The sequence below is a fragment of the Bos grunniens genome, chromosome 28 (assembly GCF_055505025.1).
Source record: "Bos grunniens cultivar Pamir isolate PY7600 chromosome 28, Bosgru_T2T1.0, whole genome shotgun sequence".
Classification (NCBI taxonomy): domain Eukaryota; kingdom Metazoa; phylum Chordata; class Mammalia; order Artiodactyla; family Bovidae; genus Bos; species Bos grunniens.
Genome location: NC_141192.1, coordinates 2,033,367 through 2,060,434, shown reverse-complemented (window position 1 = coordinate 2,060,434; position 27,068 = coordinate 2,033,367). Strand labels below are relative to the sequence as shown.

At 43.6% G+C, this 27,068-nt stretch overlaps 1 protein-coding gene across 14 annotated transcripts in view; it reads left to right on the top strand.

The window, feature by feature from the left end:
• WASHC2A (WASH complex subunit 2A) overlaps positions 1–27,068 on the top strand; it is a 46,979-nt gene that overhangs the window by 7,654 nt on the left and 12,257 nt on the right. For 2 of the 14 annotated variants that reach the window (XM_086381364.1, XM_086381358.1), the window contains exons 5-21: positions 1,115–1,288; positions 3,501–3,594; positions 5,412–5,470; positions 7,661–7,708; positions 10,411–10,521; positions 11,091–11,178; positions 11,784–11,855; positions 12,562–12,680; positions 13,387–13,444; positions 14,463–14,522; positions 14,904–15,077; positions 17,197–17,324; positions 18,377–18,463; positions 20,434–20,535; positions 21,920–22,051; positions 24,290–24,453; positions 25,058–25,160. In XM_086381364.1, coding sequence (XP_086237490.1) covers positions 1,115–1,288; positions 3,501–3,594; positions 5,412–5,470; positions 7,661–7,708; positions 10,411–10,521; positions 11,091–11,178; positions 11,784–11,855; positions 12,562–12,680; positions 13,387–13,444; positions 14,463–14,522; positions 14,904–15,077; positions 17,197–17,324; positions 18,377–18,463; positions 20,434–20,535; positions 21,920–22,051; positions 24,290–24,453; positions 25,058–25,160 — 1,773 coding nt within the window. Of the gene's footprint in view, positions 1–1,114; positions 1,289–3,500; positions 3,595–5,408; positions 5,471–7,660; positions 7,709–10,410; positions 10,522–11,090; positions 11,179–11,783; positions 11,856–12,561; positions 12,681–13,383; positions 13,445–14,462; positions 14,523–14,846; positions 15,078–17,196; positions 17,325–18,376; positions 18,464–20,433; positions 20,536–21,919; positions 22,052–24,289; positions 24,454–25,057; positions 25,161–27,068 lie in introns of all 14 variants that reach the window. The other 12 variants (XM_086381365.1, XM_086381359.1, XM_086381363.1 and 9 more) reach the window with 7 other exon arrangements.

Here is a 27,068-nt window from a genome sequence, read left to right as displayed (position 1 = left end):
ACAAGCATGTTTTTGCACACTTAGTACCATGTTAGCTGTTTAACTTAGAATCAAACGTACCAGAGTGCAAAAAAGACGCAGCCAAAACGAAAAAGTGAATTAGAAGACTTCTGCACTTGGGGTAGAAGTATCAAGCACTCCTTAGGTTTTCCCTTGGCTTTCAAAGCAGCAGTGTATGGGAACTTGCAGGGTCCAGTGCTCAAGACGCCACCGACCCAGGGTAGGGGCGCGGGTTGGGGAACGAAGATCCCACGTGGTGTGTCATAAAAAGGGAAAACTGTATGGTTTGTTTCTGTAATTATATGTCAGCTTGCAGAATATTTGTGAGGAGAGGAAATGACACTAAATATATTCTGCAATACTTCCTACAACTGATGACACAGTTGAGTGTGTGAGCACTGCTGTCACAGGAAGTGGAGATGGGTGGGATCTTTTCAGCAGGTTGGTGTTGTGTACAAAGTTTTGTCGAAGTGGGGGGCATCGTTCCAGGGTAACGTACAGGATAGATTAGAGATGAAACCGACTCTCTCTTGGTTTGAAACAAGTTTATAAACTGTAATCGTCCAGTTATTTTTTTAACTGTAATTGAAAAATAACGACTCTGCCTGGAGTATTTTCTTCTAAGTCTTAACCTCCGAAATTGTCCTAAGGACCATTAACCAAGGTTAGTGGGTACAGTCATGGCCAAGCTAAAACCCTAGGCCCTTTGTTCCTTCAGAAGCAGGGAGGGAAGGTGCCCTTGATGTCTTGTGATGTGCTGTTCATTGTTCTCGGGCGCTTTTACATGGTCTACAGAGGCTGCTCCATCCCACCGTTGTGCTTTTGTTTTTGTGAATGATGAACCTGGAGTTCCAGAGCCTTCTGTAGTTTGGTGCGTGTTCAGTGCATAGACACATTTGGGACTTAACACTCCAAAGTCTGTGCTGAGGCATTCAGCAAAATCTTTGACTTTCGACATTTTAACGTTGTAAATGATTAAGAACAACATTTTTAATTAAGTTTTTTTGGTTTTGTTTGTTTTTGAGCATGAGTCTAGGCTTCAGTGAACATTCCCAGTGTTTTATTAGGGTGGTATCAATATACTGGAGATCTTACTAAAAATTACTTTTTCTAGGAAAAGACCCGGGAACAGAAAGAAGTAGATCTGATTCCTAAAGTCCAGGAGGCCGTGAACTACGGTTTACAGGTGTTGGACAGTGCGTTTGAGCAACTAGATATAAAAGCGGGAAACTCAGACTCTGAAGAAGATGATGCTAATGAGCGGCTGGAATTGATCCTTGAGCCAAAGGTAAAGACACTCAACTGCAATACTCACTGTTACACCTGTTGTGATCTGGGTCCTTGGGCGCAGAATTGTTAAGATGGGGCCTTCAGCTGTAAGAAGTGACGGTGCCACTTAGTGCTCTCATGTTGACTCCATCAGTCAGAGGGTGCTGTTCAGGAGCATCGATTGAGCACTTACTGGGTACTAGCGTGCCAAGTTGGGGGAGTACAGAGATGCAGGGCTTCATTCCTACTCTCAAGATGCTTGTCATAACCATACCAGATGGCCAGAGAAAGGCGGCAGTTACAAAAGTCACCACCATAGATGTTTTGACTTCTGCCTGGAGAAAGTAGGGTGAAGATGAGATTTGAATTGGGTTTCGAAGGATGAGGAGGCTCATGAGAGGCAGGGGTTGTTGGGAAATGGACATTCTGTAGCTTGCACAAAGAGGGACCTCAGAAGTGTTAAAAGACATGTGGGTTGTTCCAGGTTTTAGCCAGTATGAATAAAACCGCTGTGAGTGTTCATGAAGAGATTATTGGCCTGGCAGGTACTTACTGCTTTACTGTTACTTTCTCTCAGGTTGGCTCAGTAGTAAACACAAGAGGTCGCCTTACTGATTTTGAGAGTCCTTGTGACACAGCAGTGCTTTGTGAATTGGCGCATGCTGGAAAACCAGTCTCTTCTGATCGTGTATTCACCGCACGTTTCTCTTCCAGTTAGAGCTAACCCTGCCGAGCTGGGGCTGGTCCTTTAACCCTGATACGCTGTCGTCGTCTTGCCTTTTCACTGTAGGGATTTAGCAGCAGGGCTTCCCTGGTGGCTCACGCAGTAAAGAATCTGCCTGCAGTGCAGGAGACCAGGGTTCAGTCCCTGGGTTGGGAAGATCCCCTGAAGGAGGGCATGGTCACCCACTCCAGTATTCTTGCCTGGAGAATTCGTGGACAGACCTGGTGGGCTACAGTCCATGGAGTTGCAATGAATTGGACACGACTGAGTGACTAACTCACACAGCAGACCTTGGGAAATGTATTGCCTGGGTCACATTTCCTCCTTGCAAGTCTCTCACCAGTTTTTCTGTTACAGAAAGACATGGGAACAAGCCTTCTGAGTCACTGAACAGTCAGCCCAATTAGCACTTTGATTTCTTTGCACTAAATTAGTTTTTGCTGTATCTTTGACCTTTACATGAACCTTCGCAAACTTTCTGTCATTTTCCAAGGACAGAACTGTTCTCTTCTTTTCCCAGTGTCTTTTTAATAGGGAAGAGTTGTTAAAGCCAAAGGACCATGCCTCCAGGGTGGAGTGCTTTCTTGGCTCTAAATTTTTGATGTTTGTAATGGCCTGAAATGGAAGAATCTCTAACATGTACCTGTAGATAGTCTACTTCATTTTATTCTGTTGTTTGATCTTCTGATCTTATTTTACCAACTTCACTTCTCTAAATTCTACCACGTGAACCTCTGAGGGGCATTATTATTATTTTCTTTGGTTTTTTTTTCCCCCCCCCTCCTAGATAGGTTCTTACCAGTCTGTTGGAAACATTCCTTTAGTTAATTATGTTGACCGTAGATACCTGCCCTGTAGGTGGCTGACAGTCCTCGGTAAATAGCTCTCTCTCTCTGTCCAGCCCATGCCTTCTGCCTGTGCTCCTGCCTCTGCCCGACGCAGCGTGGAGGCGGCCTACTCCATTCCCTCCCTTAGTGCCTTCTGCCTGTTTGTCCACACACCCCACTACCCACTGACTATTTGTGTTATTTCCTCCGTGTGCTTCTCCACATTTAGCACTTCGTTCTCAAGGGTCGTTGATTGGTTGATCTTTGTTCACCAAGTTGCTTTTCAGGGGAGGAAGATAGGTCACCATCATCAAAGCTTGTCAGGATTTCCAGTTTCTTTCCTTGGTCCTCCTCCTTTGGGGCATGTTGCTATGAAGTTGTGCCCCTTTCTTTGTTCAGTTACTGCTGGTAAACTTTTTACAAGCCTTTGCCATTTTTGTTAATATAATTAGGCACTTGAGAAGGGAAAGTCTTTATGAATCAGCTTTACTTTTCTATCTTTACCTAGGATTTAACTTTTTTAAAATTAGTGATTGAAAAAAAAATCCTGCTGTGTTTCTTATCCTCTTTTATTATGTAACTTTTTTGGGGTAGTCAGATGGAAGAGGATGCCAAATGGAATACCTAATTTGATTTTCAACTTAAGTATTTAACTGCCTGTTCCCTTCCATTGTTCACAGGATCTGTACATTGACCGCCCTTTACCTTATTTAATTGGGTCAAAGCTGTTCATGGAGCAGGAAGATGTTGGTCTTGGAGAGCTTTCTAGTGAAGGTACACTTTTGCACTGCATACTTTTGTTGCTTTTAACATTTATAGCTTAACTTTTTATTTAAAAATAATTTCAAACTTCACTTTAAAGTCTTAAAGTTGTAAGACTAGGACACGGAACTCTCACATACCCTTTACCCAGGTTTCCATTTGTGAATACTTCGCCATATTCGTGTATCATTCTCCCTCTCTATATATAGTATTACTTTCTCCTGAACCTACTTAGGAGACATCATGCCGCCTTACTCATGTATATGGTTGGCAGTTCATCTCCATGGGTTTTGCATCTATGTATTTAACCAACTTGGATAGAAAATATTTGGGAATAAAAAATTACAGGAAGTCCTAAAAGCAAATAGCTGCCATGCTGCACAGGCAACTGTTTACATAGCGTTTACATTGTATTAGGTGTTACAAGTAACGTGGAGACGAGTTAAGGTTGTTACAGGAGAAGGATGTGGGTTATATGTGGACACTATGCCATCTTGGTGTCTTTGTGTGTGTCTGTTGGGGAAAGGGGGTCCTGGAACCTATCCCTTGAGGGACAGCTGTATTTCTTTGTGTATTTCTAAGTATAAGAGACATTACTTTGCCAACAAAGGTCCGTCTAGTCAAGGCTATGGTTTTTCCTGTGGTCATGTATGGATGTGAGAGTTGGACTGTGAAGACGGCTGAGTGCTGAAGAATTGATGCTTTTGAACTGTGGTGTTGGAGAGGACCCTTGAGAGTCCCTTGGACCGCAAGGAGATCCAACCAGTCCATTCTGAAGGAGATCAGCCCTGGGATTTCTTTGGAAGGAATGATGCTCAAGCTGAAACTCCAGTACTTTGGCCACCTCATGGGAAGAGTTGACTCATTGGAAAAGACTCTGATGCTGGGAGGGATTGGGGGCAAGAGGAGAAGGGGACGACAGAGGATGAGATGGCTGGATGGCATCACTGACTTGATGGACGTGAGTCTGGGTGAACTCCGGGAGTTGGTGATGGACAGGGAGGCCTGGCGTGCTGCAATTCATGGGGTCGCAAAGAGTTGGACACAATTGAGCGACTGATCTGATCTGATCTGAAGAAAAAGAACTTTCTCTTACTTCGTTGCACATTCTGAATATTCATTTGCCCATCTGTCATCTTGGTTGGATGTATGTATGGGGCTTTGATGTGAGACTTTTAGTTTTTATATCCTGCTTATTAATGGAAAAAATTAATCCAAGTGGTTGCATCTTGTGAGACTTGGCAAGAGTGTTCAAGTCAAGTACACTTGACTTTTTGACCTCTTCCCCTAGTAACTTTTATATGAAATAAAGTCACCAATTGACAGGTCTCCAACAACAGTAGCAAAAAGTATGATTACCAAAGTTAGGGGATTTTACTGGATTTAATACTAGCTAGTCCTCAGTCATACTCCCATTTTTCCAGTTGTCCCAGTAATGGCCTCTGCAGTCTTTTTCTCTGGCTCAAAATCCAGTCTCCTCACTGCATGTAGTTGTCAGATCTCTCTGGTCTTTTGGTTTGATACCATTTCTCAGCCTCTTTTTGCTTTTCACAACCGTGACATCGTCAGAGAGTATAAGCCAGTTTTTTCCTTTGTAACTAATATATTTTTTTGTAACTAATAAATATCACGTGGGGAAATACTTTGAGCCTATGTAAATATTCCATTCCTCACTATAGTGAAGACAATTTAATTCCAATGAATGAGTATGGATGGTTTTATCAAAATCTTTTGATGTTGATGTATGGCGGTTTGTGATCTTGAGAAGAAATTAAGAATGTTTCCTTATGAATATTGGCTATAACCTTTATCTTTCTTCTAACCAGAAGGTTCAGTAGGCAGTGATCGTGGGAGTATCGCAGACAGTGAAGAAGAGAACGAGGAAGAGGTAAGGGCTTGCAGGTGTGTCCAGGTCATAGTGGGCAGGAAACTTACGGTGGGTTTAGCAGGCTCAGTAAATAACATATTCACGAATTAGCAATTTGTTTACAACAATCTCTTAATAGCAATAGAAGCCATGTTCTCAAGTCTTTTCCTTGGGATGGGAAGTTCCTTTTTTTCCTGTGTACAAAACCACAGAAAACTGCTTTAACCTTTTACATTACCTTAACCGTTACCCTCCCTCCTGCCTCCCCACCAAACCCTCTTCTTACCAATGTGTTTTGAGGGGGACAACTTAGATAGTTTGGTGGAATCTCTGCCTGAGATACAGTCTTTGAGTAAGTTCTATCTTTGAGTAATTCTAGGAGAAAAGTCCATATTTAAAACTTTCTTTACTCTAAAACCTTCTAGACCAGAAGCTTGCTGAAAGCGTCCACTTAAATGTTAGCTTTACTGCGACCTCTGGCATCTTCACACCCAAAGAGCCTGATCCGACTCCCTGTTCTCTGAGGCCTCAGAGTCTGCGGGCCTTGGCCTTGACGCCTGTTGTATCTGGCATTGTTCCTTTAAGTGGAATATGTGTTACTGCAAAGGGTAGGAACTCTCCGGAGGATCGTTCCTGAATGTTGGTTTCTCAAAGGCGACAGTTTTGTAGCGTGCTCCTCCCCGCTGCTGCTCCTCTGTTTGCACAATCGGTTTCCTTTCCTCCTGCCTCCAGCCCTCCCCTCAAAACACCTGATAGAAGGAAATGAACTTTGTGAAAACAGCCTTGCTTTCACTGACTGTCAGTAGCTAAATAAACCCTTTGCTTTTAGCCACTGAAGCAACTCTTTACCTAATGGCTTGTATTAAATACTGATGTTCCCTTCTTGGGCCTGATGAAGTAGTGGTTTTACTTAGAAGGAAAATAGAGAATGCAAACCAACGCAAACCAATGCAAACTAGCTTTTGATAAGTTAGTTAATTACATGTGCAACTCTTAATCCAAAGGTTAGAAATGATGGGGCAGATTGATATGAGTACATTGTCGGAGAGGTTTAAAAGAATTACAGAAGTGGCAAATCAAAACCACTATGAGGTACCATTTCACACCAGTCAGAATGGCTGCGATCCAAAAGTCTACAAATAATAAATGCTGGAGAGGGTGTGGAGAAAAGGGAACCCTCTTACACTGTTGGTGGGAATGCAAACTAGTACAGCCACTATGGAGAACAGTGTGGAGATTCCTTAAAAAACTGGAAATAGAACTGCCTTATGATCCAGCAACCCCACTGCTGGGCATACACACTGAGGAAACCAGAAGGGAAAGAGACACGTGTACCCCAATGTTCATCGCAGCACTGTTTATAATAGCCAAGACATGGAAGCAACCTAGATGTCCATCAGCAGATGAATGGATAAGAAAGCTGTGGTACATATACACAATGGAGTATTACTCAGCCATTAAAAAGAATACATTTGAATCAGTTCTAATGAGGTGGATGAAACTGGAGCCTATTATACAGAGTGAAGTAAGCCAGAAGGAAAAACATAAATACAGTATACTAACGCACATATATGGAATTTAGAAAGATGGTAACAATAATCCGGTGTACGAGACAGCAAAAGAGACACTGATGTATAGAACAGTCTTATGGACTCTGTGGGAGAGGGAGAGGGTGGGAAGATTTGGGAGAATGGCAATGAAACATGTAAAATATCATGTAGGAAATGAGTTGCCAGTCCAGGTTCGATGCATGATGCTGGATGCTTGGGGCTGGTGCACTGGGACGGCCCAGAGGGATGGTATGGGGAGGGAGGAGGGAGGAGGGTTCGGGATGGGGAACACATGTATACCTGTGGCGGATTCATTTTGATATTTGGCAAAACTAATACAATTATGTAAAGTTTAAAAATAAAATAAAATTGGAAGAATAAAAAAAAAAAAAAAAAAAGAAAAAAGAACCATGCAATAAAAAGGACAAAATTTTTAAAGAAAAAAAAAAAAAAAAAGAATTACAGAAGTGATATGTAACTGGAGTGGCCCTTGGTGATGTTGCCAACTCTCCACCTCATCTGCACCTTGATGCTTCAGGTGATCAGCAGTCAGTTCAGAAACCAGTCAGTGGTGGCTGCCCTAGAGACTTAGACACGACATCATTTCTGTACTTCCAAGTGGAGCCAGTGTTAATAAAACCTTTCTTTTCTCCCCAAAAAGGAGTCAGATGAAGATTTTGCCAATCATAGTGACAATGATCAAAACCGGGTAAGATGCATCTATTGAAGTGACTTTTAAATTTTAATTTAAGCATAGCATGTATAATAAATCTATATTAAAATTACTTTTGAATGACTTACGGAAAAGTAAGGATTTATTCATATTTATAGATATTCATGTTTGCTTCAAATTTTAATGTTTTTAGGCTACTTCCTTGTATATTCTCAATTTTACTTTATATTTTCTTCATTTTTCCTGGACAACAAAGAAGTAAAAAAAAAAAATTGAGAAACAGAGCCTCTAAATAGCCCAATTACCCGTATTGAAATTTTCATATGAATTTCATCACAAGGATTTCTTTGTCGTTTTAAATCGTCTTTGTGAGTTGTTTTGTAAGCTTATGTATTTAACATACATGTATGGTACTGTCGTTGGAGAAGGCAATGGCACCCCACTCCAGTACTCTTGCCTGGAAAATCCCATGGACGGAGGAGCCTGGTGAGCTGCAGTCCATGGGGTCGCAAAGAGTCGGGCACGACTGAGCGACTTCACTTTCACTTTTCACTTTCATGCATTGGAGAAGGAAATGGCAAGCCACTCCAGTGTTCTTGCCTGGAGAATCCCAGGGACGGGGGAGCCTGGTGGGCTCCTGTCTATGGGGTTGCACAGAGTCAGACACGACTGAAGTGACTTAGCAGCAGCAGCAGCATGGTACTGTTGTAGTCTCTAAATGTGTATGGGAAATAGTTTTAAGATTTTTATTTTTGAGATAATACTACATTCAGAGTTTTCATTCCTAAAAACCCTTTGCCTCTGACCTCTTTTCTTAGAAATTAGGTGATCTAATACTACTTGATACTACTGTTTAAGAGACATTCCAGATTAACAGATGGCGCGTAATGATTTCCCAGAATCTCATCAGCACTGGAATTACGTATGATGTTTTCTGCTGTAGAACATGTTCAGCAGTATATTGAGATTCATCAGCACTGGAATTATGTATGAGTTTTCTGCCGTAGAATATGTTCAGCAGTATATTGAGACTCATCAGCACTGGAATTACGTATGATTTTTCTGCCGTAGAACATGTTCAGCAGTACATTGAGATTCATCAGCACTGGAATTATGTATGAGTTTTCTGCTGTAGAATATGTTCAGCAGTATATTGAGATTCATCAGCACTGGAATTACGTATGATTTTTCTGCCGTAGAACATGTTCAGCAGTATATTGAGATTCATCAGCACTGGAATTACGTATGATTTTTCTGCCGTAGAACATGTTCAGCAGTACATTGAGATTCATCAGCACTGGAATTACGTATGATTTTTCTGCGGTAGAACATGCTCAGCAGTACATTGAGATGATTCCAGTTTGTATTTCGCTTTCCTAATTGAGAAAAAATTTTTCCACAAAAATTTCCAACTATCAATGAAAGATTCAGCACCTTTTGATGTTACTTTTGTTTTTCACTGCCGTGTGTCACAAATGTGGCTTATCTTTATGATTGTAATAGTCGGTCCTTCTGGAGAGTGTGTGTTTTTACGCAATTTACTATTAAGATTCACTACCCTCTGACACACACCATTGCTACAAACATGGACATATTTGTAAAAGCAAAGGACAACACTTTAAATTCAGACAGTTTTTCAAATAATATGGTGATTTAAAAGCATTAGTGGAACTATTTGTATTGTTGAAAATAGACTTGTGTGCCATTGCTAACCTCAGAGTTCAAAGGATTAAATTAGTTGAAAAAGTGATCTAAGCATAGTGATTGGCACAGTTTATTGATTTAAATGTTAAAAAATTAAAAAAACCAAACAGTTTTTATATACAATGGCTACCTTTGTAAAAATTAGAACTTAACACATAAGATTGTTTGAGTCATTTATTCTTCATATCTTTACACTGTCTAGAGGTAACTGGTGTTATCTGAAAGTAGATTATTTCCAAGTGCTGTCCTTCGCTTTCACAGATACGCCCGTGTCCGTAGCAGTGGCGTGTGTCGGGGGCAGCGAGTTCATTCTGGGTTTATCATTCCCTGCTTTGTTGCTTGGACCGCCTTGGGTGTCTCTCCAGTTGTTACAGCTAATTCTTTTTAACTATTAATATTTTTGTTAAGATAGTAGTATACTTACTTCGGAGAAGGCAATGGCATCGCACTCCAGTACTTTTGCCTGGAAAATCCCAGGGACGGGGAAGCCTGGTGGGCTGCCGTCTCTGGGGTCGCACAGAGTCGGACACGACTGAAGCGACGTAGCAGCAGCAGCAGCAGAGAAATGAACATAAGTAAGTATGCTGCTGCTGCGGCTGCTAAGTTGCTTCAGTCGTGTCCGACTCTGTGCGACCCCAGAGACGGCAGCCCACCAGGCTTCCCCGTCCCTGGGATTCTCCAGGCAAGAACACTGCAGTGGGTTGCTGTTTCCTTCTCCAATGCATGAAAGTGAAAAGTGAAAGTGAAGTCGCTCAGTCGCGTCCGACTCTAGCGACCCCGTGGACTGCAGCACACCAGGCTCCTCTGTCCATGGGATTTTTTAGGCTAGTGGTGGACATTTTTAATATTTCATTTTTTGCTGTTGCACAGAAAATAAGTCTCGTGTATGATTTGCTCCAGCACATTTACTGCTTCGGAACTGTTGCTGCATTATTTGTTGTTCCGTTTTGAAGAAGTCTAAAGCTGAGTGGTAGTATCTTTTTGAGCTTGATGCCCGTATCTGATACTTTTAATCCGATGGTTTATGCTTTTAGCACATTGCAACGATGAGTGATGAAGAAGAGGATGATGATGGTTGCGACATTTTTGCTGACTCTGAGAAGGAGGAGGAAGATGTTGAAGACATGGAAGAAAACTCTAGGCCTGTAAGAAAGGCTTTACTTGCCATCACCAGGCGAGGGTTCAGAAACAACCCCTAGGATTCATTCCTTTCATTGTCATTTATATTTGTAACCGTCTTGTTTCGCATCATCTCACCTTTCACTTCATCACTTTGCTCAGTAATTCATTTTTACTTTCGGAATAATAGTTGAGCATCCCACATTGCCAAACAAGTACCACTTTCTTCTCCAAATATTAAGATTTTACTAGTTAGATCATTCAATATATATTCACATTCAGAGTTTCAAGATCCTAACACTCCTCCCCACAAGGACCTTGTGGTATTTTTCTTGTCTAGATCTTCGAGTTTTAAAGTTGAAGTATTAAAAAAAAATAGAGAGCATCTCCCTTTGAAGGAACACTGAGTCCTCTTTCTCAGGTGATCTGTTATAGGGTGCATATGTTTACATTTATTTAGTGAAAACATATCTTCTCATCAGTCACCTTCTTTGCCATTGTTTGGATAGTTTTGTTAGGTGTCCCCAAATAAACTACTAGTTAGTCACAAAAAATAGTACAAACAAGTGATTCCTTCGGTCTTCCCTGGCTGTAGAAAAGAAGCAGGCCTACATCATTTGCTGATGAACTGGCAGCTCGGATCAAAGGGGACGCCTCGAGCAGGATGGAAGGGGAGCGCACAGGTACGTCGCCGCCTCTGAGAGGCACTCACAGGGCGGTGGGCCGTCGGGACCCCTCTCTGGGCTGCCCTGAGGTGGGTTTCCTGTTTAATTACTGAGGCATGAAAAGCATAAATTGCAGTTCTTACCAGGTTTGCTTCATAGATTCTCTGATAAGTAAACACTGGACTGCCCCCTTCCCCAGGAAAAATGCACATACACACATCTATATATGAAGTTTCAGGGGATTAATGAATAACGGAGAGAACCATCGGCCCCGGATTAAAAATCCCTGGCTTAGTATTTACTCCTGTATTTTATTTTGACTAACAGTGTAGCATATAATATTTTCTAGTGGTTTAACAAAGTGGAAAGATATCAGAAGAAATCTTTCAGCAAGTGCAATCCTGGTATGTGTGTGACCTGCTGTGATAGCTGGACCCTTCTGCCTTAAAAAGAGGCACTTCTGAGTGTCTTCTCTGGGTAGGGCGCTGAGTGGGTGCTCTGGTGGAGCAGACACACAAAGTTGAATGTCTTGCTCTCATCTTAGGAATTGTGAGGGTGGCGGATGTGCATGAAGCTTCAGTAGAGTAGACTGAGTGTTACTAAACTGTGAAATATTCTTCAAGCCTTATCCCCAGGGGAAGCAAAACCTCAGAAGACGTTGAAAGAGAAGAAGGAAAGGAAAACTCCCTCAGATGGTAGGTCTTTCCCCTTGATCCTCTTCTTTAGGAGGCTCTTGACTCAGGAAGGGGAATATCGCTTCCGTAATTCATTAAAATGCCTCTTTTAAAGCTGACAAATGAGATCTGTCTCCGTTCACTTTTAGAAAGGATTTAACAGCATGCTTTTGGGGGTGTGGGGAGAAGTGAGTGTGGGTTAAAAATGCTTTAAAGGTTTGATTTACTGGATTTTACAGGGACCATTAGCTGTCTTTCTAGACATTTATAAACTAGGGATTGCTAGCATTTGTTTTCAGTAAGGAATATCATATCAGGCCCTTTCACGTTCAGCAGCAATGTCCATTGTATTTCCACTTGGGGCTGTGTCAGTCTCATCTCCCCTCAGTCTACCCTTCTGTCGCTCAAATTCTGGTGGGATAGGTCTTGATGGCAACTAAAGCATATACTTGCTTCAGAAGAAATGAGATGAAAGGGATCGCCTGCAGAGTTCACTCTGCTCCAGACGCTTAACAGACTTGAGAGTGGGAACCCAAAGAACCTTTTAAGGAATTCGATGGGTTTTTGTCTGAAGGCCCTCAGACCACCAGCATTCAAATAGTGCTTATTACATATGGTTAGATAAACTCCCTGCCGGTTGTGGAGGTATTGTAATGTTAATCCCCAGAACTGGAGTTCCAAACCCATCTTTAATTCTCCATGCAAAGCATTCCCTTCTGTTTGCTAGATGAAGAAGATAACTTATTCGCACCCCCGAAGCTGACAGATGAAGACTTCTCGCCGTTTGGTTCTAGAGGCGGCCTGTTCAGTGGAGGGAAGGGACTTTTTGATGATGAGGATGAGGAGGTAAGCCCGTGGTAATCAGTGAAGCTCTCCATAGCTGTGTCATGGGTTTGCAAGGAAGAAAGAACTTTCAGTTCCTTTAGTAAAGAAACAATGGCTTTTTAGTTGGAAGTTGCTTCTACTTTCATATTTTAGGAGATTTTGAACTAAGGGTCACAAAGTGAGGAAATACTGTATCTTGATGCCTTTGTTAAGTAGGGAGAGGATGTGAGAGTGTTAGTAGTGAAAAATTTACATTTACTGCTTAAGTGGTTGTTTCTTAATGTCTTTTATCATATTCTTACATGTTTGTATTTAATTTCTCTATAGACTAAATTGGGCTTCCATGATGGCTCAGTGGTAAAGAATCTGCCTGCCAATGCAGGAGATGTGGGTTTGATTCTTGGTCCAGGAAGATACCCTGGAGAAGGAAATGGCAACCCACTTCAGTATCTTTGCCTGGAAAATCCCATGGACAGAGGATCCTGGAGGGGCTACAGTCCATGTGTTCACAAAGAGCTGGACATGACTTAGCGGTTGAATAATAACAATAAGACCTAAACTGTTTCAGGGTCTGATTTCATCATAGTCTTCACTTTGGAATTGATTTTCTGTCAAGACAGTAGATGTGTATTTTTTAAACTTTATAAGACACTTTTCTTTAGAAATCTTGAAATACAGCTCCGTTTTCCTGTGCTGTTTTTGAACTGTGTTGTTTTATTATAAGCAGAGTGACCTCTTCACAGAAGCCCCTCAGGATCGGGGAGCTCGAACCCCTGTTAATGAAGGTGAGCGTGGATTGAGGCTGACTGTGCTTCTTCGTTATAGATTTCCAGAACTGGTTCCTTCCTGTCAGGAGATGGAGCCCTTGAAGTTATCCCCAAACTTTGTTAGGCAGGAAGCTGTTACGTTCGCCTTCATCTAGTTAAAAGCGGTTCATTTGCACTAATTCATGTGTTGCAAAAACAAAAAAGTACCATTTGTAAACCCATATCACAATTTTGTTTCTTTCATAGAGAAAGCAGAAAAAGTCAACCAGGGAAAGCATTCTGGTACTGTTGAGGACATCTTAATTTAATCAAGTTCAGTTCAAAGAAACATTTCTGCAATTCTGCATCTAAATTGGAGACCAGTACTGCCTTAGCCCAGTGTACATTAGAATAATTTGTGACATTTTTAAGCACACATATGCTATTAAAAAACTTAAAATCCGTTAGGTCTATGATAGTCTTGAGAATTGGGAATGAGTTATTTTAAGTGACCTGGTCTCCCCAGGCCAGAAGTCATCAGATTTTGGACTACTGTGATGCTGGCTGACCTGATTGTCTTGAGGTTCCTACTCTCCACTTGTTGGCATCTGTGACTTGCCTGCTTTCCCGCTTTCCTGTTACTGTCTTCGTTTTGGGCACTGACGTCTCAGATATTTTGCTGTTCGTTTTTTACTTGCATGTTCTCATAAACGGGATGGATGGAGTCAGAACTGTTGAGCCCTGCTTGCTCTGCTCCCGCCTTCCCCATCTGTGCTCTGCATCTTCCTTGGCCTCGGCAGCCAGCCCCACTGTGATTGTCCAGAGTCTGTGATCTTCCATGGGAGTCACAGCCTAGATTGGTTTAATACCAAGAGAAAAGTCATGACGTCGGTAGAGAAGATAATACTAAGGAACTTTTAAATGGCTCTTTGAGGAAAAATTAGCTTTTGAGTCTCCTGTTAGCTCTGTGTTGTGCTGTACATATTTTAGGAAGGTGCGTTTAGCAAGGAAAGTTGCTTTCTTTGTTGAAATGTTCTCTCTCTCTTTCTCATTTTAGCATCTTCATCTTCTAAACCTGGAAAGAAAATCCCGGCAGGAGCTGTTTCTGTATTTTTAGGTATCATAACTCAGAGTTTGTTTTTGATAACTACATACTGTAGTTTTGTGTTTTTAATACTGTCCTCTTCCAAGAGCTGACTAGGGAGGAGAACAGGAAGACCTTCAGAGGGCATCCACAGAGAGCTCACTCACCTGTGTTAGCTCCTGTTCCCTTAGAAACCAGCAGCCTTGGGTTTTTCCAGTCTGGGTGATCAGTTGGTTTCCCACTGTGGGACGATCTGTATCAGTAAAGGATGCACGTTGTTGGGTCCTGTTAATGTTTGTGGATGAATCGGAACTACAAGTTCTGGTGGTGGAACTGTTTTTTTTTCTTTCTGTGAAGTCAGGAAGCCCACCCACAGTGGCTCGCAGCTGGTCTGTCCTGTCCTTCCACCCACAGGGGATACTGATGTGTTTGGTGCCACCTCTGCCCCGGCACTGAGGGAGCCCCAGAAGCACGAGCGGCCCCCTCCAGGGAAAAGCGCGTATGTCCCAGCGTCGGCTGGCCTCTTCGATGATGACGACGATGACGATGACTTTTTCTCGGCATCCCGTAGCAAACCTCCCAAGACAGGTACTGCTCCAGCCTGTGTTTCAGGGAAGGTAGCTGGATGAAGAATGTTGACCTAAAAAGGCATGAAGTTCCTCTGGTTCCTCAGCTCTCGTACAGTGCTAGAGTCCCTTCTCAAGCGTTTCTGTCAGAGGCGTCTCATCTCTATTCGGTTATGGAGCCTCGGCAGTCTCTGTGTTATGGACCGATCTTTTCCTCTTTAGAAACTAATTACTAGGATTGTCTTCCTCAGAGGGAGAAAAAGCTGCTCCCCTCTAATATGATCAGGATTCTAGCTTGGACCTTCTCAGTTACCAAGAAAGTTTTAATTGTGCTTTCTTCCGGCGTCCTTAGTAAACTGTATGTGAACAGACCATCTATGCCAGGTATCCAGTTCCAGCAAGCCCAGGTGACCTTGGCTTTTCTCTTCTGTGATGGAGTTTTCGGCCCCTTTACTGCTTTGGCACTGTCCTTCTTCACCCCTCAAATCTCAGCCATTGCATTCCTGAAGTCACTCCTCTGAATCAGTTATTTAATGAGCAGATGGCTCTCCCAGGACTGTTGTAAAAATGCAGATTCCAGTTCAGTGGATTTAGGGTGGGGCCCTTGAGTCTCCGTTTCTAACAGGCTCCCTGGTGGGCAGAGATCACTGGTCCGTTTGTTGCACTTGGAGTGGCAGAGGGTTTGATTCACTGGTTTGTTTTCCGGAAGAGAAAGGTAGACACTGCTGAGGTGCACACAGTTTCCAGCTACCTGAGCAAAGAGCTCTTTCTCCTAAGGACGTGGACCAGGATGCATCGAGAAGCAGGCTGTTCGACTTTAGCTTATTTTCCAGCAATAAGTGTGGAGTAAGGACAGCAGCAGAAATGCAAGGGAAGTAATGGCCTGGTTTTAAAAAGCGTGCAGACTGGACACGTGATATGCTCACATCTAGGCTGGCTGAGAGGACAGTGAGTAAAGGCTGTACTGCTTCCCGGGGCTTGGAAGGCGTCTCACTTGTGTCATTAACTCATTTGGAATCCCAGGTAAGTGGGCGCCACTCTGCTGGGCCTGCTGCTCTCCTGGGACATTCAGGAACCAGTGCCCTCATTTCAGGGACACACACCTCACACCTCATTCAGTGACGCGGTGCTTGTGGTTGCGAAAGGTTGAAAACCACCCACATAGTCACCAGTGGGGCAAACTACGGTCCTTCCATTTAGTGGAATTTTGTGAAGCTGTGAAAAAACGGAAGTTTATCTGTGTTGACGTGGTTAGATATTACACCCTAGGTATTGGGAAGGAAAACTGCAAATCATAAGGTTTTTTTTAATGTTATTTAGAGCCATGTTTGTGAATTGCTAGAGTTAACATGTTACTATATCTTTTGTGGAAATTAGAAGTATGTGCGTCAAACTCTTCCTGCTGGCCTTCCCGTTTGGGTGGGCAGGTGGAATTATGGGGCATGTTTATTATTTGATTCTGTGTAGTTCGGTGCTTTTAAAGAATTATTTATTTACGGCTGTGCTGGATCTTCCTTGCTGCTCGTGGCCTTTCCCTAGTTGTGGAGAGTGGTGTGTGGGCTTCTCATTGGGTGGCTTCTCTTGTTGGGTGCACAGGCTCTTGGGAGCACAGGCTCAGTTGTCCTGAAGCGTGTGGGATGTTCCCGGACCAGAGACAGAACCTGTGTCCCCTGCATTGGTAGGAGCATTCTTTACCCCTAGATCTTTGGGGAAGTCCCTGGCTTTTTTTTTTTTTTTCTTGGCTATGCAGCTTGTGGGATCTTGGTTTTCTGCCCAAGGATTGAACCTGGGTAGCAGAAGCCAGCCCTCACTTCTCAGATTCCTAGAGCGGTTGACTTGTCAATGATCTTTCCGTAGGTCCCTCTCTGCCTCTTAGGCCAGTCCAGACCCCTCAAAGCGCGTGCCGCTGCTTGGAGAGGATGCAGGAGATAGTGAAGCTGTCTGCCCTGTGTGTTTCACTGGAGCAGCTCTCATGCCCTGTGAAAAATTCCAGCTGGTCCACTTAATATTTCTTCTGTAACTAATCGAGCAGTAACATGCTTGTTCTGTTTATTCTTTGAGAGCGAAGTTGTTTTCATCGTGGAATTCTGTGGTGGGATTTCTGACTTTGTGTAACTTTACGCCGTGGTTTCTTTCTAAAGACAAAGTCGAGTCCACTGCCGGTATCTTTGACGATGAAGAAGGAGATCTGTTCAAAGAAAGAACAGTGGCTTTGCCAGAAGCTACTGTGAATCAGACAGATGAAAACAAAGCAAGAGCAGAAACAAAGGTGAGCAGGAGGGAAGACTAAACTTAGGTGTGAATCTGTGGGGCATTTTGTTAATTCATCTGGAACCCACAGGGAGGTATTGCTTCCTTGCAAATGTACGGTGAACTTCAGATGTGTAGAGTGTTGAAAGAATACAGCAAACACCCAAGTAACTGCTACCGCCTAGAGTAAGCGGTTACTGGCTTTTACCTTCCCGAGTGGTTTAATGGGTGTGTTAGATGGACGCATTATCATGTGCAAAAGAACATTGCTTTACTTCTGTCATTCCTCCTGTGTGGATTAGCTGCGATTCTTCTGAACAGAAGAGCTTTCTCTCCCCCTTCTTTCTTGTCTTTTTAGTATCATTATAGAATCATGGATTCTCCATTCATTATCTTATAATCCATTAACGTCATTGTTTTTTTGATGCTCAGATTGACCTGTCTTTGGCTAGAGGGCTGCGTCCACCTCAGTCTTTAAGCCCTACTCGCTCCTGTCGCTTCCCTTGCTATCCTGCACAGCTCGATCTGTCCTCTTGCTGAAGCACATCTCTTGTCATGTGTTCCTATGAAACCCTGGCCTTGCTGCTGCCATCCACCTGGGTGCCAGCGTTCAGAACTCAGCAGGCTGCTACCCCGGCTCCAGCTATACACATCCCGTTTGTGCTCTGCACGCTGTGGGCAGTCGTTCCACACTGACGCCTCCAGAGGAGCCCTCTGCTTTACCTGGTTTTTCTTTTCTTTGATGGTTCCCTCTGCCCAGAATGTCCTTGCTCGAACCATGGCCCATGTCTAGGTCCCATCTGTCCTGAGAAATTTACAAGGACTGCTGCTTCCTTCTTTCCTAACATATACCAATTTTTAAATCCTTTTCCATGGTGCTTCTCTTTCTGCATTAATTCTTTATATGCACCTGATGTGCGGCCAACGGCCATGATGTTTTCATTCCTCTGGTGCGTGGCCTGGGACCTTACCTAGCAGAGAGTCAGTACATCTCCTGAACAAGTGAGTGAATGAACCCTTATTTCCAGGTTTCTGGTTTGTTAATTCTTTAATTGTTTCTTTTCAACAAAGGTTATGCTACCTTCCAGCAAAAATCTCAAGCTCTCGTCGGAAACAAAGACTCACAAAGGTTTATTTTCAGATGAGGAGGACTCTGAGGTAAGGAATTCTTTTTCTCAGTTCTGGAAATTACTTCATGGATATGACAATGGGAACTATTTCTGATTCAGGATGTCTCAGAGGTATAAGACTCAGTCAGTACTTTAGTTCTTTCTTTGAAAACAATGTTTTGAGAACACATGGCATTTAGAAAGCAATGTGCGTACAGTCCTGTCACTGTTGGGTTTAAATCCAGTGCATCTCCTAGGAGGAAAACTCAGGATGCTCGAATTTCAGGCTGTGAATTGATGTGCAGTGTAATGAGGTGCTTCTTCCAGAACAGAAGTACACACACAGCTTCGTCTTTCAGGAGGAATAGGGTATCGTATGAACAGTGGGTATCGTATGTAGTGACCCACACACTCTGTATCCCTGGAAGTAATAGACTTCCTTCACAGAAAAAGATGTGGACATGGCAGAAATTTACATGTAATTTCAGGAAATTGTGAACTCTGGGTTAGATGCTTGTGGTTTTTTTTTTATTTTTTTTAAAGCAACAGAGCTCTTTCTTTCAGTGAACTGTTGCCAGTGTGTAAAAGGCAGGAGAGGCATGGGAAGCTGGTGCTCCTCCTGTGTGGCTCTTTCTACCTAAACAGACCTATGGGGCTCTTTGGGGCCCAGGCAAAAACCACGGGGCTGAGTGTAGCTCTTTTCACTTAATGAACTCATTAGCACTGCACTGAGTAAACATTGATTCCATGATTAAAACGATTTCATCGAGAGAGTCTTTGAAACTGTGTTCTTGTCCTACTTGCCTGACTCTTACACATTGAAGATTTTCTTCCCGAGGGAATAGTTGTCCTATTTCATGTTTCTGATTCATGTAACTCAGTTTGCAGGTCTTGCTTTGCATTGTAGGCTGACATTTTACAGCATTTTGGAAGTTTCTTCATAATCTACCAGATCTTTGTCTAGTTTGCAACATTTCCTAGCTGTCATGTCAAGAGTACAAAAGATTTTAAAGTTAAAACTGAATATATATTTATTTAGAAGAAATCATATCCTACTCTCAGGAGGCATGTGAGGTGGTCTGGTAGAGACGTTACTTTGCCAACAAAGGTCCATCTAGTCAAAGCTCCGTTTTTCCAGTAGTCATGTATGCATCTGAGAGTTGGACTATAAAGAAAGCTGAGGGCCGAAGAATTGATGCTTTTGAACTGCGGTGTTGGAGAAGACTCTTGAGAGTCCCTTGGACTGCAAGGAGATCCAACCAGTCCATCTAAAGGAGATCAGTCCTGGGATTTCTTTGGAAGGAATGATGCTGAAGCTGAAACTCCAGTACTTTGGCCACCTCATGCGAAGAGTTGACTCATTGGAAAAGACTCTGATGCTGGGAGGGATTGGGGGCAGGAGGAGAAGGGGATGACAGAGGATGAGATGGTTGGATGGCATCACTGACTCAATGGACATGAGTTTGAGTAAGCTCCAGGAATTGGTGATGGACATGGAAGCCTGGCATTCTGCAGTCCATGGGATCGCAAAGAGTCGGACATGACTGAGTGACTGAACTGAACTGACTGGTATCCTACTCTTATTAGAGGAAAAAGGGGTATAACTACATTAAACAGTGTCACAGGTCCAGTAATTTGAGAATCTAGCTTCTATTTCCATTGTTACATGTGTTTATCTCTCTGATTCTCTGGACAGAAAAAGGAAGTTATTTTTTAAGCATGGTAGGAAATTGATTGGCAAAGTTCGCCCTGTCCTTTGCCATCTAGGTGGGAGAATGGAGCCTCTGGGCTCCTGTGAGGCCGCCTGGAGTCAGGTGTGGGTCTCTTCCTTCTCACCTGCACACAGCAAGGACAGAGTCTGGTGTGTGTTCCTCGAGGACTGTGACAGCCCGCTTTCCTCTCTGACAAGAGAGACCTGGATGGATGGCATCTGTTGTGCCATAAACTTCAGTATTTTATATCTGATACTTTAAAACTGATACATTTTATTAACCAGGAACTTTAATCTTGATCCAACAGGATTTGTTTTCTTGTCAAAGTGTGAGTAAGTCAAAAGATGCAAGTGTCCTGCCTAGCAAACACCGCAGCTCAGTCTTGCTTTTTGATGATGAAGATGGACAGGTAAACACTTTCTGCAACACAAGCTAATCGAGTTTTCAGTTGGTAGAAAACCATTGCTAACATGGCTGTGCATCCAGAGGCTCTTACAGTAGAACAGGGCGGCGGGAAGGCAGGCGAGCCGTCTGAGGGGCGGCGGGAAGGCAGCTGAGCCGTCTGAGGCACACGTAACACACACATCTCGGTGTTTATCTCAGTGATTCCTTTCTTAAGTTCTCAGCTGCACAGTGGGCAGCCCTTAGATTTCTTGACCCAGCTCTGTGCAAGACTTTGTAGATTGCACTTGTATAATCTGCCTTTAAGGAATAGTTTCAGGGGATGAAACCCAGTGATCTACAAGAGTGTCTCAGATGAAGTGGGAGTAGAGGGGAGAAGACAGCCATGTCCCTGCTTTGCTTTTCTTCCCCACCCTGGATGAGAGAGCCAAGTGGGGGAAAGAAATGAGAGGGAAGAAAAGCCAAGCCTTTGCTCTTACACAGAATCACGGGGAGGCTGAGCTCACGGGCTCTGTCATCAGGGCCCGTGTTCATACCGTAGGTCCCCACATGCAGATCAGGGACTTTGGGCAAGTACTGATAACAACCTTGCTGAGTCTCCTCTGGCTTAACAGTCCACAGCGTCATTGTGACGGCACAGCACCTGGCACGCAGTAAATGCGTGGTGAATGTTACTCTGTCTCGGACATCTCCAGCGAGGGCCAGGTCATTACTCTCACGGCCTTTCCTGCCTTTGCATGATTTCCTTAAGGGCTCCCTTTATCTGAGCTTAACGCTTCAGGGCCATTCACCTGTTGTGGTATATTGTTAAGAGTGTTTTTCTGTCTAACCTGGGCTCAGGCCCTTTGATGGTTTGTTCTCTCTTCCCCAGGTATGTGTCTTTCATAAATGTAAGAGAGTAGAGAAAGCTTCCCGTTTCTTTCTTTTTATTCATTGCTCTGGTTTGTAATTCATAGAAAGAAAGGTGCAGGCTGCCGGCTGCTGCAGGGGCTGTGCTGTCCCCCTGCCTTCTGTAGGCTTTGGGCCCTCCCAGTGAGCATAGAGGGCCCCCACAGGAGGCCCAGACGGAGCCAAGTTCCTTCCTGTTTCTGTGACCTTGTCTTGTTACTCACCCTTGTGCTCCCACCCGAGTGTGCTGCCTTTGAATTCTGTTTCACTTCTATGACTGAATACAGTTAGAGAATATGGTAAGCGGTTGCTGTAGGGTTATAATAAGAGAGAAGTGGCATCTACTGGCACTGTATGATTTTTCCCCCCAAAGATGTTATATATATGTTTCACTTCACTGGAGACTTACTCTCTCATAATTTAACACAAGAGAATATCTAGTTTTTTGTTTTATGTGTTCAAAGCTGTCATACTCTTCTGACCCCCCGCTTTTTTTTTTCTAGGATAATCTTTTTGATACTCCAGCTGCTAAGAAGCAGACATCGTCTCTACTGACTCAGAGCCAAAAGAAAACAAAGCCCTCTGAGCCTCCCAAAAAGAAAGCATCTGCCTTACTGTTCAGCAGTGATGAGGAGGTGGGTGGAAATTTATCTCCTAATGGGGAGTCGGGGTTGGTTTGATGGATTTAAGAGTTACGGCTGTCCTAAACATCTTCTTTTTCTCCTTAGTGTAGATCTAGTGAAATTTGGTTACTAAAGACTGTATTCACAATATTGTCATTCTATTCTTGAAGAAAGATATTTATTATAGTACATTAACTTAAAGGTTAATCTTTTCAAAATACTTGGGCATAAAGTGAGTATGGTCCTCAAATTTATAATACATACTTATCCAAATGAATTAGGGCTTATTTCACGTTGCTGAATGATCGCTGTGTTTCACTGATCAAGGGCTGTAGCTCGACAAGGTAGGAGTGGCTTATGCTGGTTTCACTCCTTGTCTGTAAGTCTTCACAGGATTGCCATCTGGTGTCTGGAGTATATATATTGTTGGAGCCAGCGGAGAGTACAGTTTAGCAGCTGTTCAGATTTAGCAGTGTAGGAAAAGACTAAGTATAATGATGATAATAACTGTGAGCATTAAAAATCTTCTTATTTCATAATAATTACTCTGTTTTAACATTGTCGTTAAGCTTTGAGGGTAAGATACAGATAGATCAATCATAGACATGTTCAGTTTTTTGTTGAAAGAAACTTAAAATGATACAACATAATTTGCTTTTTCTACTCAAACCTGTGAACGGTGATGGATTTTCCTTTTTTTTTTTTTTTATTCTTTCTAGCATTGTTAGTGGGTTGTTCTCCCTGTGGTAATGGCCAACCATCATTTGAATTTTCTATCATATTATTGCAGTTCAGGGAAAATAAAAATACCAGCTAAAGTAGGGAGCAATAGTACCTGCAGAGGAAAGATGAACAGGCTTCCATTATAGAAAAGTAGCTTGACTTTGGCTGCCATTGAGGTCACTTGGAACCTGAGAGAGCACTGATCCCGATTCCACCCCTGGGGTTCTGAATTAACTGTTTGGGGGATGACCCGTCAGTGGAGTTTTTTGAAGCTCATTTGGGGGCTCTGGCTTGTGGCCAGTGTTGAGTCGGACTTCTTTAAGAAGCACTTCTCAAACTGTAACTTGTGAAGAAGTCACTGGATATACTGTTAATGAAGGCAGATTCTGATTCAAAAGGTCTGGAGTTAGAACTTGAGACTCTGTATAACAGCAGCTGCTGCTTTACAAAACCCACTTGGATTTGTAAAGCTCTAAACTCCAGAGACCAAAGGATCACTTAAGCAAGTGCTCAGGAGATCCTTGATTTGAAGGGGTGAGCATAGCCAGGTGGGGTTTCCTTAAATGCTTTCTGAAGGCCAGATTCAGAATTTTGTGATAAGGATTACCTGCAGATTTCATTGTGTCTTATTTATGTTGTGTGAATTTTTTTTTTTTTCTTTTAATTTGGCTGAGTTGGGTCTTATTTGCAGCATGTGGGATCTTTAGTTACAGCTTGCAGATTCTTAGTTGTGGCACATGCGGTCTAGCTTCCTGCTGCTGCTGCTGCTAAGTTGCGTCAGTTGTGTCCAACTCTGTGCGACCCTATGGGTGGCAGCCCACCAGGCTCCCCCATCCCTGGGATTCTCCAGGCAAGAACACTGGAGTGGGTTGCTGTTTCCTTCTCCAGTGCATGAAAGTGAAAAGTGAAAGTGAAGTTGCTCAGTCGTGTCCGACTCTGAGCGACCCCATGGACTGCAGCCTACCAGGCTCCTGCGTCCATGGGATTTTCCAGGCAAGAGTACTGGAGTGGGATGTCACTGCTAGCTCCCTGACCAGGGATCAAACCTGGGCTCTCTGTGTTGGGAGTCTGGAATCTTAGCCACTGCTAAGGGAAATCTCAGGGAAATCCCCTGCATGAGCTTTTTATGCATTTTTTTCCCCAGCTTACTTTGGAATTTAAAAAAATTGTAATTCAAATATCATTCTCCTCTAAAGTTGAGAGTTCTTGACTTTTTTTAAACATTCTTGTTCCTTCTCATTCCCCTTCATAATTAATTTTGTTCTCTGAAGTAGAGAAGACCCTTATCCTAACACAGGGGGAGAGAGAGTGTGGTAGGCAGTGATGGAGGGAGACGCCAGCAGCTGTGTGGGCTCCGCGGGCCTAGCTGTCTGGACTTGAGCTCACGGGAGCCGTGGACGTGGACTCGCCTCCAAAGCGGCACTTGGTTTGCACGCAGCTCAGCTTAATGAGCAGGATTGTATTTTATTTTTCAGGTTTCTTACTCGGGGTTGCCAGAGGACTTTAACATGTATTTTATCTTCTAAGGACCAGTGGCATGTTACTGACTCACAGACCAACTCCACATCTGACAAGTCTAAAGGAGAACCTAGGGACCCTGAGCCCACCCACCAGGAGGTTAAGGCCGTGAAAAAGACCAGCCTGTTTGAGGAGGATGACGAGGATGACCTGTTTGCTATTGCCAAGGACAGGTGAGATAGTCCATGTAAGAAATCATTTCGTCAGTGTCTGGTAACAGGTGAAGGTATTTGATGTGCAAGATGTCAGTTTCTGGGAGTGACATGCTGATGGTTCATCACCTGGTGATGGTCCAAACGAGAATGTCTTTGGTTTTCACTTGCACGGTATTCTCCTTTGGTACTGTGAAATGTTTTTCTTCATAGATCCTTACCTGATTTCTTCTGCTTATCTCTGCATGGCTTATGGGATCTTCATTTCCCAACCAGGGATGGAACCCATGCTCCCTGCATTGGAAGCGTGGAGTCTTAACCACTAGGCTGCCAGGGAAGCGCTCTCCCTTTTTTTTTTTTAACCTTAAAATACTGTTTTTCGTAAGTTTGTTAGGGGTTTAAGTATGATTTGTCTTTTTTTGTTTTTCTTTTCCCCCCGGGATACCCTAAAGAATGTGGAGTTTTGTCCAAGTTACTTAAGTTTGTCATTTGGATAGAAATGCAACTGTGTAAGGTCAACGATTGACTTGGTGGTATGTGGGTTCCTGTAGGTATGGCCTGGAAAGAATATTGTATTTTTAAAATCACATTTGCCTCCAGTTGGACTCTTTGTTTGTTTGTACAGCCAAAAGAAGGCCCAGAGAGCATCACTTCTGTTTGAAGATGATGCTGACAGCGGAAGCTCTCTGTTCGGCTCTCCTCCCACATCTGTTCCTCCTGCAACAACGGTATTCCTAACCTCTTAGCCCATGAAGTATCCTTGAGATGATGTTATGTGAATACTGATGGTCCCCTCAATGAGGTCCTAAAACCTAACCTTGGAGCCTGAATCTTGTGGAAAAACTCCTTTGCCTGACTTTAGAGATCTCCTGATAATGGTATTTTATAGGTGAAGTACGCGTGCAAAGCCTGGAGGAAAGCATCACACAGCCCCTTCAGTGCGAGCTGTAGGCATCCGAGTCTCAGGGAGACCAGGGAGCAGCACGGTTGCCCCCTTCCTGGGGGGGCTGCTGGGCTTAGTCCCGGAGCACGGAACTCCGCGAGCATCAGACCCGGCCAGTTAGGAGCTGCTGGGCTTAGTCCAGGAGCACGGAATTCCGCGAACATCAGACCCGGCCAGTTAGGAGCTGCTGGGCTTAGTCCAGGAGCACGGAATTCCGCGAACATCAGAGCAGGCCAGTTAATGCACAGGTTATCCCTTACAGGAGCAGGTTTCAAGAACTAACAGTTTGGTCCTGGATTGTAATTATTCACTATTATTATTAATAGTAAACAAGTAAAAAAGGAAGGAAATTCTGACAGGCTACAGCACGGATGAAGCTTGAGGACATAGTGCTGAGTGAAATAAAGCAGTCACAAAAGGACAAATGCTGTGCGGTCGTTCTTGCGTGAGTGCTTAGGGCAGTCAGATCCATGGAACGACAAATGCTGTGTCATCGTTCTTGCGTGAGTGCTTAGGGCAGTCAGATCCATGGAAACAGTAGGACGGTGGTTACCAGGGCCTGGAGTGTGCTGGAGAGGGGAATGGGGAGTTGTTTAATGGGTAGAGAGCTTTGCAAGATGAAAAAGTTCTGGAGGTTGGTTTTATAATAATGTGGATGTACTTAATAGTGCTGAACTCTCCACTTAGAAATGATTAAGATGGTAAATTCTGTGTTTCTTTAAATCAACATTAAAGTTTTCAAACGTTGGTAACGGTGTGTGATGGGGACTCCATTAGTGCCTGTGCAGTCTAAATAGCTTTCAGCAATCACATGTAAACGGCATTACACCGTGATCCCTTGAGCTGAAGAATTAGCAAGTCTTCACGTTAATTATATCAAAAGGAGTATTAAGGGGTGAGAGGATGGTGGCATTATGGTCGTGTTTGTGCCGAGCTTGTGCTGAGCCCTTACTTGGTATAAAATGCTGTGACTGGCTAGAGAAATATACTGCTTGATCTTTGAAATGAATGGATAAAGATGCATGACAGCTATCAGTGTAAGTTAAGAAGGCAGTAAAGGCCAGGCATAGATATAAATATTCTTAGCAACGAAGCAGCTGTGACTTACCAAAGGGAACGGGAAGATCTTTGTGGGTGACACCCGAGCTGAGCCTTGCTGGGACGATGGAGGCTTGGCTTCTCTGGACAGTGGGGATCCGCTGTGGAAGAGTGGGAGTTTCCGGCAGGCGTCAGGAAGCGTGAGGGTTGAGGAGGCACAGGCAGGTGCGGGTTTAAAGCGGGGCCTGTTGATTACGTGTGAAGTGAAGTTGCTCAGTTGTGTCCGACCCTTCGTGACCCCACGGACTGTAGCTGACCAGGCTCCTCTGTCCATGGGATTTTCCAGGCAATAGTCCTGGAGTGGATTGCCATTTCCACAGTTAATACAAACTTGTGCACGTTTGGGATGGGAGACGAAGTAATATGGTAGGTGTTTTCTTTTAGCAGGTCAGCTCTGGGTGATGACATACAGCTGAAATGTGCAGGGAGGGAGGGGGGCAGAGAGGAGAGGCTGCTGAGTGTCTGGTGGCAGAGGTTACAGGCTGCTTGACGGCGTCCACGAGGGGTTAACGACACAGGAGTCAACCACAGACTCAGGGCAGAAACTGCCGGCAGGTCTGAGACAGTGGTAGTTACTGCTCCTCCCTGTTCGTGC